At 74.1% G+C, this 14,547-nt stretch overlaps 1 protein-coding gene across 1 annotated transcript; it reads right to left on the reverse strand.

The window, feature by feature from the left end:
• Window positions 1-92: 92 nt before the first annotated feature.
• On the reverse strand, window positions 93-14,274 carry TNS2 (tensin 2). Its single transcript, XM_054807202.1, is given in 28 exon segments — window positions 93-334; window positions 444-473; window positions 580-648; window positions 898-1,066; window positions 1,564-1,641; window positions 1,883-1,960; window positions 2,049-2,141; window positions 2,763-2,891; window positions 2,987-3,508; window positions 3,893-4,986; window positions 4,988-5,150; window positions 5,830-5,946; window positions 6,050-6,115; window positions 6,622-6,751; window positions 7,242-7,317; window positions 7,421-7,481; window positions 7,890-8,002; window positions 8,568-8,651; window positions 8,890-8,954; window positions 9,322-9,444; window positions 9,535-9,585; window positions 10,642-10,813; window positions 11,354-11,403; window positions 11,479-11,517; window positions 11,665-11,703; window positions 12,785-12,822; window positions 13,107-13,215; window positions 14,143-14,274. Coding segments are annotated over 28 exon segments (3,966 nt in total). The 5' UTR covers window positions 14,209-14,274; the 3' UTR covers window positions 93-192.
• Window positions 14,275-14,547: the final 273 nt, after the last annotated feature.

Genomic DNA, 14,547 nt, shown 5'->3' on the forward strand with positions numbered 1-14,547 from the left:
GGGGGGGGCATCCCTGGAGCCCCCCCACTTCCTACCCCCTCCTCCTACCCCCACCTCCCCTCCCCTCCATCCACGCTGCCGGGGGGGGGGCGACCCCCCCCCCCCCAACCTGGCCGCTGTCCCCACAACACGGGGTGGGGGTGGGGGGGGTCCAGCAGTGCCCCATGGTTTGGGGGGGGCCCGGGGGGGCCCTCACTTGCGGTGGGTGCCCAGCATGACCTTGGTGATGAAGGTGACGATGGCGGAGGCCGGCTGCTCGGGGTCCAGCTCGGCGAAGAGGTGGCAGGCGTTGCCCCCCGGCCCCCCCGGCTTCTTGGCCACGAAGCCGAAGATCCTTTGGGGGGGGCAGAGCTGTTGGGGGGGGGGGTCCTGGGCTGCCCCCACCCCCAGGGGGGGTCCCCAGCACCCTCCTCCCTCCCCGGGGGTCCCCCTGTGGTGCTTACTTAGAGGTGGTGCCATCTGGATTCGCCCACCTGTGTGCGTGGGGGAGCATCGTTAGCGGGGTGCTAATTAGCCAGATGGACCCCCCACGTGTGTGAGACCCCCCCTCGTGTGTGTGTGACCCCCCCTCGCTGTCACCTGCGGTCCTGGGGGTCCGTGCTGCAGTAGGTGACGTTGCTGACGGGGTAGTGACGGCGGAAGAAGAGCCTTGGGGGGGGGGGGGGACACGGGATGAGTGGGGGGGTTTGGGGGTGGGACCCCCATTTCCCGGGGGGGGGGGGACGACACGCCACACACTGGGGAGGGGTAATTCGGGACCCCCCCAGGGATGATGATACCGGGGGGGGGGTCGGGACCCCCAGGGCTGAGGGCACCCCGGGGTGATGCTGGGCTGTGGCACCCTGGGGTGCTGCCCGGAGGGGGGGGGGGGGGCTGTGGGTGCGGGGGGTCACTCACTTGCGCTGGCTGTCGGTGAGGGTGATGCCCTGCGCCGACACCTTGAAGTGGACGGTGCAGGCGGGGGGGCGGGGGGTGCCCCCCAGGACCGTGCCCGTGGCCTTGGCCACCGCCTGCGGCCCCGTCAGCGACTCCGTCTCCACCGAGCCCAGGAAGAGCACGCTGCAGGCTGGGGGGGCGGCGGTGGGGGGGCGGCCTGCTGCACCCCCCAGCTGGGGTACAGCCCCCGGACCCCCAAAGGGGGGGTACAGCCCCCCCCCGAGACAGCGGGGTGCTGGGCACAGCCCCACGCCCCATCCCAGTGCCCCCCCCCCATCCCAATGTCCCCCATCCCAGCACCCCCTCAACCTGGTGCCCCCCCATCCCAGCGCCCCCCACTCTATCCCAGCGCCCCCCCATCTCAATGTCCCTCATCCCAGTGTGCCCCCCCTCCATCCCAGGGCCCCCCGCCCAATCCCAGTGCCCCCCTAGCCTGATGCCCCCATCCCAGCGCCCCCCCATTCTGGTGCCCCCCCCATTCCGGGACCCCCCCATCCCTGTGCCCCCCCATCCCCGTGCCCCCCCAGCCCAGCGCCTCCCCATCCCCGTGCCCCCCCATTCCGGGGCCCCCCCCATCCCCGTGCCCCCCCATCCCCGTGCCCCCCCCCAGCACCCCCCAGCACCCACCTGCTCCCTGGCGCAGCAGGTCGGCGGCCGTGCTCATGTTGGGGGGCACGGGCACCTCCAGACTCTCCTCCAGCGGGTCTGGGGGGGGGGGGGCACAGGCTGGGGCCACTGCCAGGACACCTGGGCCCCCCCCCCCGGGTTTGGGGGGGGGGGGGGAATTTTGGGGGGAGGGGGGGTTGGTGGGCTGGGGTCTGGCTCCCCATCTCAGTCTGGAAGGGGAATGGGGCGGGGGGGGGGGCAAACCCCAGGGTGCTGGGGGGACACACACGTGACACGGGGGGGGGCAGCACGGTTTTGGGGGGGGGTGGGTGTCACCTACCTTTGCTGGGGATGCGGAGGGCGCAGGGCAGGGAGATGGGGGTGATGGAGTGCTGCAGCACCAGCGCCGGCAGGCTCCCTGCGGGGGCGCAGGGGGTGTCAGGGACCCTGCACCCCCCGGGCCCCCCCGAAACCCCCCCCCCCCGAGCCCCCCCTTCCTCCCTCACCGAAGTGGGGTTCGTCCTGGCATCCCTTGATCTTGACGCCCCGGGGTCCCGTCTCGATGAGGAAATGTCGGACCAGCTGCTCCTGGGGGTCCCCTGGGGGGGGCGCAGGTCAGCGCCTATGGGTGCCCCGACCCCCCCCCCCCCAGCCCCGGACACCTGGGGTCACACAGACCCTGCTGCTGCACCCCCCAACCGCGCCCAGGGAGGTGTCCGGGGGGCTCTGGGGGGGCTGGGGGGAACATGGGGTGCTGGGGGGGTCTGGGGGGGTTGCGGGGTGCTGGGGGGAACATGGGTGCTGGGGGGGCTCTGGGGGGTGCTGGGGGGAACATGGGGTGCTGGGGGGCTCTGGGGGTGCTGTGGGGGAACATGGGGTGCTGGGGGGGAATATGGGGTGCTGGGGGGAACATGGGGTGCTGGGGGGCTCTGGGGGTGCTGGGGGGAACATGGGGTGCTGGGGGGGGCTCTGGGGGGGTGTTGGGGGACCTGGGGTGCTGGGGGGGCTCTATGGGGCGCCCAGAGGGTCTGTGGGTCCTGGGGGGACATGGGGTGCTGGGGGGGGCTCTATGGGGTGCCCAGGGGGTCTGTGGGTGCTGGGGCACCCGTGGGGATGGGGCCACCCAGGGATGCAGCGGGGGTGCGGGTGCTGCGCAGGATTTGGGGGGGGGGGGGTGCCCCGGTGTGCGATGGCGGGTCGGGGGGGGGGGGGGTCCCTACCCTTGCTGGGGGGCAGGCAGTGGGGGGGCGGCGTGGCCACCTTCAGCGCCAGCCCGTAGGCGCCCTGGAAGGAGCTGCTGTGGCGGATGATGAAGGACCCCGGCACCTTCCCCTTCAGCAGGGCGACGGCTGCGGGACCCCCCCCCCGCCCCGTCACCCACGCGCCTGGGTGCCCCCGGCTGATGGGTGGGGGGGGGGTCTCCAGCCCACCTACCCCCCAATACCTTGGTCCCGCGAGAGGCCGGGTTTGTACCAAAACTTGGACGTGTCCTGCACAAAGGTGACGCCTGCGGGTGCCTCCGCCTCGGGGGGGCCCTGGCACCCATGGGTGCCCCCCAGGCTGCGCTCGGGGGCGAAGGAGACGTGTTGAGGGGGGGACGCTCGATCTCGGGGACCCCCCGGTGCTGGTGGGTGCCGCTTCTCGGGTAGGGGGGGCTGCGCCGGGGGGGGCTCGTAGTACGCCGTGGGCAGGGGGAAGGCGGGGGTCGGGGAGCCCGGCACCTCTCCGGGGCACCCATGGGTGCTGCTGCCGGGCGAGGGGGGCTGGGGGCCGCGGGGGCTGGCTGGGCTCACGGCGGTGCTGGCGCTGGGCGGGGGGGGCTCGGCGGGGCCCCGGCAGAGGGTGCTGGGGGGGTCCGGGGTGTCGGGGCACCCACCAGCACCCAGGTCCCGGGGGGAGCGGCGCAGCGAGCTGGGACCTTCGGGGGTCCCACGCCAGGGCCCCCCCTCGCCCGGGCTCCTCCGCTCTGGGGGGGGGGGCAGAGAGAGAGAGAGGGGGGGTGAGAGCCGGCCCAGCACCCCCGGAACTCCTTCTGGGGGGCCCCCAGTAAGCCCCCCCCCCCCAGCAGCCCCTTTGCAGCCCCCCCCAGCCCTTCTGTGGCCACGAGCTCCCAACACACCCCAGTAGCCCCAGTAAGCCCCCCCCCCAGTAACCCCTTTGCACCCCTAGCCCCCCCAGTTAGCCGCCCCAGTAAGCCCCCCCAGTAGCCCCCCCGGTAGCCCCTTTGCCCCCAGCAAGCCCCCCCCGAGCCCCTCTGCGGCCACCAGCCCCCCCCATAAGCCCCCCCAAACCCGCCCACCCCCCATACCCCCCCCACGCCCCTGTGCCCCCCCGTGCCCCAGCCCCTCACCAGGGGGCTCCTGGGGGTCCGGCTGCCCGGGGATCCCGTAGCCCTCGCGGGCCTCCAGCCCTGGGGGGTCGTAGCCCACTTTGCCGTAGGGGTCCCGGGGGGCCGGGGGGGGCCGGGGGGGGCCCCGTCCCAACCCCAACCCGGGGTGGCCGCAACGGGGGCACGCGGGGGGCTCCAGGGCTTCGCCAGGGGCCGGAGGGCGAGCGGGTGCCCCCCAGTTTCCCCCCCCCCGTTCTAAGCGCACGCCATAAAGCGGGGGGGTGGGGAGCGGGGGGGGCCCCTCGCCCCCCCAGCCCTGGCAGTCCTGGCAGGGGCAAAGGGGGGCCAGCTCCTCCAGCAGCAGGTAGCCCCCCGCTTGGCGCCCGTAGCCGCAGGGGGGGAACCCCTCAGAGAGCGAGCGGTGCACCCCCCGCTTCTCGCCCCCCCCGGGGCCCCCCCGCCGCCGCTCCAGGCTCCCCTCGGCCCCGCAGCGGGGTCCCTCGGGGCTGGCGGGGCCGGGGGGCCGGTAGCGGCAGGAGCAGGGGGGGGCCAGGCTGGCCCGGCGGCACAGCGGGGGGGCCGGGGTGCCATAGGGTGTTGGGGTGCCATAGGGTGTCGGGGTGCTATAGGGTGTCGGGGAGCTGTAGGGTGTCGGGGTCCCATAGGGTGTGGGGGTCCCGTAGGGTGCTGTGGTCCCGTGGGATGTCGGGGACCCGTGGGATGTCGGGGTGCTGTAGGGTGCTGGGGTCCCCTGGGATGTCGGGGTCCCCTGGGATGTCGGGGTCCCCTGGGATGTTGGGGTCCCATAGGGTGTCGAGGTCCCGTAGGGTGCTGTGGTCCCCTGGGATATCGGGGTCCCCTGGGATATCGGGGTCCCGTGGGATGTTGGGGTCCCATAGGGCGTCGAGGTCCTGTAGGGTGCTGGGGTCCCCTGGGATATCGGGGTCCCCTGGGCTGTTGGGGTCCCGTAGGGTGCTGGGGTGCCGTAGGGCGCGGTATTGGGGTGCTCATCCTCCAGGATGGGGGTCTCCCGCTCCCCCAGGGGCGCCCCCCGCACCCCAAAGCCCCCCAGCAGCCGCTCCAGCTCCTGGCGCTCGGCGGCGGTGGGGGGCGGCGGGCGGCTGGGGGGGGGGCTCGGCCCCAGAGTCGCCGCCGTTTGGGGGGCTGGGGGGCGACGGGGAGTCGGTGGCCCCCCCGGGGGTCCAGGGGCTGGGCGCCCGCTTCTTCTGCACCTGGGCGTAGGGGCTGCCGTCCAGCGGCCCCCGCGTGTGCGAGAGCTCTGCGGGGGGGGGGGGGGGCAGAGTGGGGGCCAGCCCCACGCACCCCCTGGGCACCCCCCCAATGCACCCTCCGCCCCCCCCCCGCCCCCCCCGGGCACCCCCCAGGCATCATCCCCCCCCCTGCACCCCCCTGGGCACCCCCCAGGCATCACCTCCCCACCCCCGGGCACCCCCCCCATGCATCACCCCCCCCCCTACCCCTGGGCACCCCCCACCCCCTCTGCACCCCCGGGCACCCCCCCCATGCATCACCCCCCCCCGTACCCCCCCCAGGCATCACCCCCCCATGCCTCAACCCCCCCCGTACCCCTGGGCACCCCCCACCCCCTCTGCACCCCCTGGGCACCCCCCATCCCTCACCCCACCCTGAGCATCCCCCCCCCCCCCCCGGGAGCTGGGACCCCCAGAAAATGGGGGGGACCCACATGTCTGGGCAGGGAGCGGGGGAAAAGGGGGGGGGGGGGACACCCACGTGGCTGGGCCGTGACCCCAAAAAAAGGGGGGGGGGGGGCGGGCACGACACCTGCGTGTCCATGGGGGGGGCTCTGGGGACAGGGGGATGCAGCGACCCCCAGGAAAAGGGGGGGGGGGACGGGACCCCCCCCACATGGACACCGAGGATGGGGGGACCTTTGTGCCCACGGGGGGGGACCCCAGGGCTGTGGGACCCCCCCGTACCCTCCAGGCTGTCCTGGTGGTGCAGGTTGAAGCCCTCGTAGGAATCCCAGCGCACGGCCGGGTCCCCCACGCTGTAGTCGATGGAGACGGCGGGGTGGCTGCGGAGGGGGTCCCAGCCTGGGGGGGCACGGGGGGGCCGTGGGTGCCGGGCTGGGGGCGGGGGGGGGGGGGGCCCGGCCGGGGTCCCCAGGGGGGCCCCCCCCCCCCCCCTTCCCCTCACCTTTGAGCTTTTCGGGGCCGGAGGAGAAGACGAACTCGACGCTGGCGTCGGAGGGGAAGCGCTCGTCTGGGGGGGGGGATGGGGGGGGCGGGTTGGGGGGACCGTGGGGGGCCCCCCCTATTCCCTGCACCCTCCCCAAAGTCCCCCCATGCCAACTCTCCTTGCACCCTCCTGCTTACCCCATGCCCCAGCCCCCCCAGCCCCCCAGTACCCCCTAACCCCTGGTACCCCCGGTACCCCCAGCCCCCCCTGACCCCCAGTACCCCCAGTACCCCCCGGCCCCCCCCGGCCCCCAGTACCCCCAGTACCCCCGGAACCCCCCGGTACCCCCCAGCCCCCCCTGACCCCCAGTACCCCCAGTACCCCCCGGTACCCCCCAGTACCCCCCGGCCCCCCCCGGCCCCCCCCAGTACCCCCAGTACCCCCAGTACCCCCCGCCCCCCCCTGACCCCCAGTACCCCCCGGTACCCCCCGGCCCCCAGTACCCCCAGTACCCCCGGTACCCCCAGTACCCCCAGCCCCCCCTGACCCCCGGAACCCCCCGGGACCCCCGGGACCCCCCGCCCCCCCACCTCGCCAGGCCTCGTCCAGCTCCTCCTTGCGGAAGCCGAGCTGGGAGCCGTGCACGGTGCAGGTGTGGAACTGCACCCGGAAAACCACCTCACGCCCGGCACCGCGGCTCTGCTTGTGGTAACACTTCACCTGGGGGGGGGGGGGCACAGCCTGAGCGCACACGCGTGTGCAAGGCCTGGTGTGTGCACACGCACTGCAGACACACCCCCCCCCCCCAGGATGCCTGCACGGGCAGCACCCCACACCGGGCATCGTCCCCCTCCGTCCAGCACCCTTTGCACATGCACACCTCACATGTGCCCCTTGCACACGTGCCCCTCGCACACGTGCCCCTTGCACACGCACTCCTCATGTGCATTCCTTGTACATGCACCCCTTGCACGTGCACCCCATGCACGCATCCCTCACATCTGCATCCTCTGTACGCGCACCCCTTGCACACGCACCCCTTGCACACGCACCCCTTGCACACGCACCCCTTGCACAGGCACCCCGTGCATGTGCACACCTCGCACGCGCACACCTCGCACGCACCCTTTGCACATCACACCCCCCCCCCGTGCACACGCACACCCCCCCCATGCACACACACCCCCCCCTTGCACACGCGCGCGCTCACCATCACGTCCCCCTTGAGCAGCAGGGCGGGCTCCAGGGTGATGCAGAGGCTCTGGGGGCCGGGGCCCGAGGTGCTGCTGTGGGTGGGTGGGGGGGGTGAGGGCTGGAGGGGCCCGGGACCCCCCGCCAGGCACACGGGGGGTGGGTGTGGGGGTGTGCAAGGGGGGGGGGCACACTCACTAGACCCCCGAGGTGTAGACGAGCTGCATGGACTGGTAGATCTTCAGGAAGGGCTGGTAACCTGCAGAGGGGGGTCAGCCTGGGGGGGTCCTGCTGGGGGGGGTCCTGCTGGGGGGGGGTGTTCTGCTGGGAGGGTCCTGCTGGGGGGGGGGGGTCCTGCTGGGGGGGTCCTGCTGGGAGAGTCCTGCTGGGGGGGGGGGGTCCTGCTGGGGGGGTCCTGCTGGGGGGGGTCCTGCTGGGGGGGGGCGTCCTGCTGGGGGGGGTGTTCCACTGGGGGGGGAGTGTTCAGCTGGGGGGGGGGGGGTTGTCCCTGCCCCGGGGGTCCCTGCCCTGGGGGTCCCTGTCCCGGGGGTCCCACTGGAGGGTGTCCCGCTGGGGGAGGGGGGGTGTCTCACTGCGGGGGGGGGGGGGGTCCCACTGGGGGTTGTGTCTCGCTGGGGGGGTCCCGGGGGGGCCCTGCCCCACTGACCGGCGCCGGGCTCGAAGGCGGGCAGGGCAGGCAGCAGGACGTGGTGCAGGAACAGGGTGCTGCTGTTCATCTTGATGCTCCCCGAGAGCAGCCCGCTGAAGTACTCGATGTACCTGGGCCGGGGGGGGCTCAGCACCCGGCACCACGCACCCCCGCACCCCTGCACCATGCACCCCTGCACCCCCTGCACCCGTCACCACGCACCCCCGCACCCCTGCACCATGCACCCCTGCACCCCCTGCACCCGTCACCACGCACCCCTGCACCCCAGCACCATGCACCCCCACACCCCCTGCACCCGTCACCACGCACCCCTTGCACCCCCCTGCACCAGGCACCCCCCCCGCACGCCCCCAGCACCCTCCTGCACCCAGCACCCCTGCACCCCCAGCACCCCGATAGCCCCAGCTCCCAGCACCCCAACACCACAGCACCCCGCACGCTGCACCCCCAGCACCCAGCGCCCCGGCACCCTCCGACCCAGCACCCTGCACCCCAACAGCCCCAGCAACCCCCCCCCCCACGCTGCACCCAGCTCCCTCAGCACCCCAGGAGCTCCAGCACCACCCCCCCCCCCCCCAGCATCCTGAGCCAGGCAGGGAGTTGGGGAGCTGTTCCCCATCCCCCGTAGCCCCCCCGGCCCCCCATGGCCCCCCCCGGCCCCCCATGGCCCCCCACCTCCTCTGGGAGGGCTGCAGCGCGGCCGCCACCTTCTCCTCGCAGAATTTCCTCATGGTGAGGGTCCCCAGGGCCTGGTCAGCGCTGGGGGTGGGGGGGGGGTGTCAGGGCCCCGCACGGGCAGGGGGGTCCCACAGCACCCCGAGACCCCCCCCCCCGTGCGCCCCCCCCACGCCCCGTACCTCCCTCTGCCCACGTATCCACCCCGTGGCCCCCCCGTCCCCATGCTCCCCCATTGACCTGGCACCCCCAGCCCCCCCCCAGCCCCATCGCCCCCCCATCGCCCCCCCAGCCCCCCCATCGCCCCTCAGCCCCCCCGTACCTGGCCGAGACCTTGCTGTAGTGCATGTAGGCTGCCACGATGACGCCCGTCTTGCCCTTACTGCCCTGGGGGGGCCGGGGGGGTCAGGGACCCCCCCACTCCCCCAGCCGTCCCCTCAGGATGGTCCCAGTGCCCCCAGTACCCCCCAGCACCCCTATGCCCGCCCAGCACCCCCAAACACCCCAGTGCCCCCAGCACCACCAGTCCCCCCAGCACCCCTCTACCCAGGACCCCCAAACCCCTGCACCCCATCTCCCAGCACCCCCAGTCCCCCCAGCACCCCCATGTCGCCCCCCCCCCTCCTGCCCCCGAGCACCTCCATTCCCCCAATAGCCCCCCCCTGGCCCCCCAGTTCCCCCCAGTTCCCCCCCGGCTCTCCATGGCCCCTCCCCAGCCCCCCCGAGCCCCCCCCGGCCCCCCCAGCCCCCCCACCTTGCAGTGCAGCACGGCGACGTGCTGGGGGTGCGCCCGCAGCCAGCCCTCCATCGCCTTGCAGATGGAGCAGAGCTTGTCCAGGGGGGGCGCGTGCAGGTCCGGCCACCCAAAATCCTGCACCTGGGGGGCACCATCAGCACCAGGACCCCCCCGGGACCCCGGAGCCCCCCGGGACCCCGGCCCGGCCCCAGGACCCCCCCCCCCCCTCACCTTGGGGTTGAGGCGGGCGATGTCCCGGCGCTTCTCCGACAGGTTGAAGAGCTGGGGGGGGGGCAGGAGGGCTCAGGGGGGGGCTGGGGACCCCCCGGCTGCGTCCCCACAGGGGAAACTGAGGCACGGCCCCAGCTCTGCCGGACCCTGCACCCCGGGGGGGTGGTGGCCCCTGCCCACAGCTGGCACCCCCGTGTCCTGCCCCTGGGGACCCCCGGTCTGTCCTGGGGACCCCCGTGTCCTGCCCTTGGGGACCCCAGCATCCTGTCCCCACCCTGTCCCCATGGACCCCACTCTCCTGTCCCCACCCTGTCCCTGGGGACCCCAATGTCCTGTCCCTGTCCTGTCCCTGGGGACCCCAATGTCCTGGTCCCACGCTGTCCCCGAGGACCCCAATATCCTGTCCCTCTCCTGCCCCCATGAACCTGTGTCCTGTCCCCATGGACCCCAATGTCCTGTCCCTGTCCTGTCCCTGGGGACCCCAATGTCCTGTCCCTGGGGACCCCAATGTCCTTTCCCCATGGACCCCAATGTCCTGTCCCCCCTCCTGTCCCTGGGGACCCCAATGTCCTGTCCCTGGGGACCCCAATGTCCTTTCCCCATGGACCCCAATGTCCTGTCCCCCCTCCTGTCCCTGGGGACTCCAATGTCCTGACCCTGGGGACCCCAATGTCCTTTCCCCACAGACCCCAATGTCCTGTCCCCACCCTGTCCCCAGGGACCCCACTGTCCTGTCCCCATGGACCCCAATGTCCTGTCCCCACCCTGTCCCTGGGGACCCCAATGTCCTTTCCCCACAGACCCCAATGTCCTGTCCCCACCCTGTCCCTGGGGACCCCACTGTCCTGTCCCTATGGACCCCAATGTCCTGTCCCCACCCTGTCCCCAGGGACCCCAATGTCCTGTCCCCACCCTGTCCCCAGGGACCCCAATGTCCTGGTCCCACGCTGTCCCTGAGGACCCCAATATCCTGTCCCCCTCCTGCCCCCATGAACCTGTGTCCTGTCCCCATGGACCCCACTCTCCTGTCCCCATCCTGCCCCCCCCGACCCCGGCCGCCCCCTGGTCCCCGTCCCCCCCGTGCCCCCCCTTTCCCGGGCTCCGCACCGTGTACTTGTCGCGGTGGCGGGAGGTCAGCATGTGTGCCACCTCGCGCAGGTGCCCCCGGTACCGCGACTCCTCCAGCCCCCCCGGGAAGCGGAGGCAGATGATGCGCTCGGTCACGTAGGTGAGGTCGAAGTCGAACTGCCGCTCCATCACCTGCTCCAGGCTGAAGCTCCTGGGGGGGGGGGGGGATGCGTGCACCCCAGGGCCACGGCACCCACCCTGGGGCCACAACGCCCACCCCCAGGTAACAGCACCCACCCCAGGGCCACGGCACCCACCGGAGCATCCCTTGCCCCCCCAGGCTCCCCCCCCAGCACCCCAAGGGCCCTCGGGCTCCCCCCTCCATAGCACCCCATAACCCCTGGGCTCCCCGCTCCATAGCACCCCATAATCCCTGGGGTCCCCCCCCAGCACCCCATAATCCCTGGGCTCCCCCCCCAGCACCCCAAGGGCCCTTGGGCTCCCCCCTCCATAGCACCCCATAACCCCTTGGCTTTCCCCCACCCCACAGCACCCCATAATCCCTGGGGTCCCCCCCCCAGCACCCCATAATCCCTGGGCTCCCCCCCCCCCCCGAGCACCCCATAACCCTTTGGCTTTCTCCCACCCCACAGCACCCCATAACCCCCTGCCCCAGCACCCCAAAGCCCCCTGGGCTCCCCCCCAGCACCCCACAACCCCCGGGCTCCCCCCACCCTGGCCCCCCCCTTACCTGGGCAGGGTGTTCCGCTGCCGGGTGCTATTGAGGGACTTGGTGGAGCCCTGGGGGGGGCACGGGGGAGTTATGGGGGGCTCCATCCCACGGCGGGGGGACATGGGGGGGGGCCGGGGACTCACCAGGTGCTCGCTGCGTCGCACGGGGGCCGTGTTCCTCCTCTGGGGGGGCAGAGCGGGCTGTGGGGGGGAGCGCGGGGGGGCCCAGTCCCCACCGTGGGGCGCGGGGCCCTGCCTCAGTTTCCCCTTTCCCGCCTGCCGCCAGGGCGAGACGGGGACCCCCCCCGCGCCCGGCCCCCCAGCACTTACCAACTCGGGGGGGGGCAGAGCCTGGCACGGCGATGTCACCTGCAAGGAGCGAGGGGGGGCCCTATAGGGGAACCCCCGGCCCCACGGAGGGTCCCAGCCCCACGAAGGGACCCCCACCCCACGGAGGGACCCCCGCCCCTTGGAGGGACCCCTGGCCCCACGGAGGGACCCCCACCCCACAGAGGGACCCCCGGCCCCACGGAGGGACCCCGCCCCTTGGAGGGACCCCTGGCCCCACGGAGGGACCCCCACCCCACAGAGGGACCCCTGGCCCCACGGAGGGACCCCGCCCCTTGGAGGGACCCCCGGCCCCACGGAGGGACCCCCACCCAAGGAGGGACCCCGCCCCTCGGAGGCCCCCAGCCCCCCCGGCAGTGGCACCCCCCGGAGCCCCCCCCCTCCCTCCCCGCTCGCTGCCCCCCGTGTTGTTCTTGGCGCGGGTGCCCGGCCGGGACAGAGGCGCCGATTGATGGCGGCCGGGCGGGGCGGGGGGGCGGGGGGGCCGGGGCTAAATATAACCGGGGTGGCACAGGGCGCCTTTCACGGGCGCCTGCCTCAGTTTCCCCAAGCAAGAGACACCCCCCCCCCCCCAAATCTGCCTTGTTCCCCCATCCGGGGGGGAAACTGAGGCACGGGGGGTTCAATCGGGGGGGACCCAGGCACCTCATGCTGGGGGGGCAGGAGTGCCCCCCCCCGCCCCCCCCCAGTATTGGCCCCATGGGGACCCCGCGCTTTACCTGGGGGGGAGTGGGGGGGTCACTGCTCCGACCTCGCTGCTCCCTCTGGCTGCCCTGCCCAGGCAGACACTGACCCCGGCCCCCCCCCCCCCCCCGTGTCCGTGCCCCCCCCGTGTCCGTGCCCCCCCCCGTGTCCGTCTGTCCCGCGGTTTGTCCAGCTGCAGCCCCGGGCCGTGGGCCAAGGCCGGCGTTGCACAACGGCGGGGGGGCCGCGAGGGGGGCCGGGACGAGGGCGATGTGACCCCCCCAACCCAGAGCATCCTGCTGTGGGGGGACACGGGGGGGCTGCGCGTGCCCCCCCCCCCCCGACCCTGGGGACCAGGAGGGGATGGGGGGGGGTGTCACCCCCTGGGCCACCAACCGCCCCCCCCGGCCCCCCCTACCTTGGCCTCGCATCTCTTGTGGCTGGTGATCTTGCACACTGCGGGGGGGGGCACAAAAGGGACATCAGGACCCCCCCAGACCAAACCAGTCCAGGCCACCAGCATCCCCAGTACTCCCCCCCCATTCTCCCCAGTATCCCCCCCCATTCTCCCCAGTATCCCCCCCCCAGCATCCCCCCCCCCCCCGGCATTATCCCCCCCCAGCATCCTCCCTCATCCCCAGCCCCCCCCCAGCATCCCCTCCCCCCCGGCATTATCCCCCCTCCCAGCCCCCCCCAGCCCCATCCCGCGTGGGGCCGTGGGGGGGCCGTGGGGGGGTCACCTCTGCAGACGAGGCCCTGGGGGCCGAGGGGCTCCCGGCAGGCAGCACACGCCCCCCCCCGCCGGAACGCCTTCTCCCGGAAGCTGTGGGGCGCGGGGGGCTGCCGGGGCTGTGGGATGGACACCCGTGGGCGTGGGGAAGGGCATGGGGGTGCAGGGACCCGTGCGCCCCCCCCTCCCGCCCCCCCCCGTGCGTGGGGACTCTGACGGGCGCACGGACACACGCACTGTGCCCCCGGACCCATGTCACCCCACGGACCCACGCCGTCCCTGCCCCACGCACCCGCAACGCCCCACCGAGGGAAACTGAGGCACGGACCCCCACCACCACGGGAGGGGGCTGATCCGGGAGGGAGGGGGGGCCGTGGGTACCAACAGCGTGGGCTGTTCCACGCCCGGCTGTCCCCAGGGCCCCTCCGTGTCCCTCCCCCCGTGTCCCCCCCCGTGTCCTGGCCCACGGCCGGGGACACCGTGTCCCGCCGCAGGAAGCGGGGCCGGGACCAGCCCAGGAAACGGGGCCCCGGGGGCGGGAGCGATCCGACCCCCCCCCGGGACGGTCCCGCCGGTTCCCACGGCCGGGGGGGCGTGGGAGAGGGGGAGAGTGTGTGTGGGGGCAGCGTGGGAAAAGGGGGAGAGTGGGAAAAGTGGAGAGTAGGAGGGGGAGCAGCGTGGGGGGGGGCGTGGGAAAAGAAGAAGGGGAGGGGGGCGTGGGAGAGAGGGGAGAGTTGGGGGACAGCGTGGGGGGACAGCGTGGGAAAGCAGCTTGGGGGGGGGTTGCTGCACTGCCCCCCCCCGACACAGCGCTCTCGGCTGAGCCCCGGCCAACTCGCGTCACGCGTGGGGAGGGGGCGGCTGGGCGAGACCGCGGGGGGGGGTCCCAGGGGCGAAACCGGGGGGGGGGGTTAACACCCGGGGAGGGGGGGTAGAGGGGGCAGGTCCCGCCGCAAGCCTCCCCCCCGCCCCTGCCGCCCGGTTCCCACGGGGGGACACACCCCACGCGGGACCCCCCCCGGAGGACCCCCCCACCCTCGCCCTACCGTGTCGGTGCCGTCACGGCGGCCGAGCGCGCGCAGCAGCGTCCCCACCGCGCCCGGGGGCTTCATGGCGGCGGGGCCGGGGGGGGCCGGGGGGGGAGCCGGGGGGGGGCCGGGACCGGCTCCGGGAGCGGCTCCGGGACCGACGGGCGGCCCGAGGATGGGCCGGGCCCGCCCCGGCTTCCGCGCACACAAGAGCCGCTTCCCGTGGCCGGAGGGGGGGGGACACACGACACGGAGGGGGGGACACCGGGGGGGACAGCGACACACCGGGGGGGGACCGCCCGAGACCGCGCCGCGTCACGACACGGGTGACGCCGCTGCCTCAGTTTCCCCTTTCCCCCTCCCCCGGTTGGGAAAACCCAGGGAAACCCCCCCAAAAAAAAGCGCGACCCCCCCCCCCCCCAG

The sequence above is a fragment of the Grus americana genome, chromosome 31 (assembly GCF_028858705.1).
Source record: "Grus americana isolate bGruAme1 chromosome 31, bGruAme1.mat, whole genome shotgun sequence".
In the NCBI taxonomy this organism is placed as follows: domain Eukaryota; kingdom Metazoa; phylum Chordata; class Aves; order Gruiformes; family Gruidae; genus Grus; species Grus americana.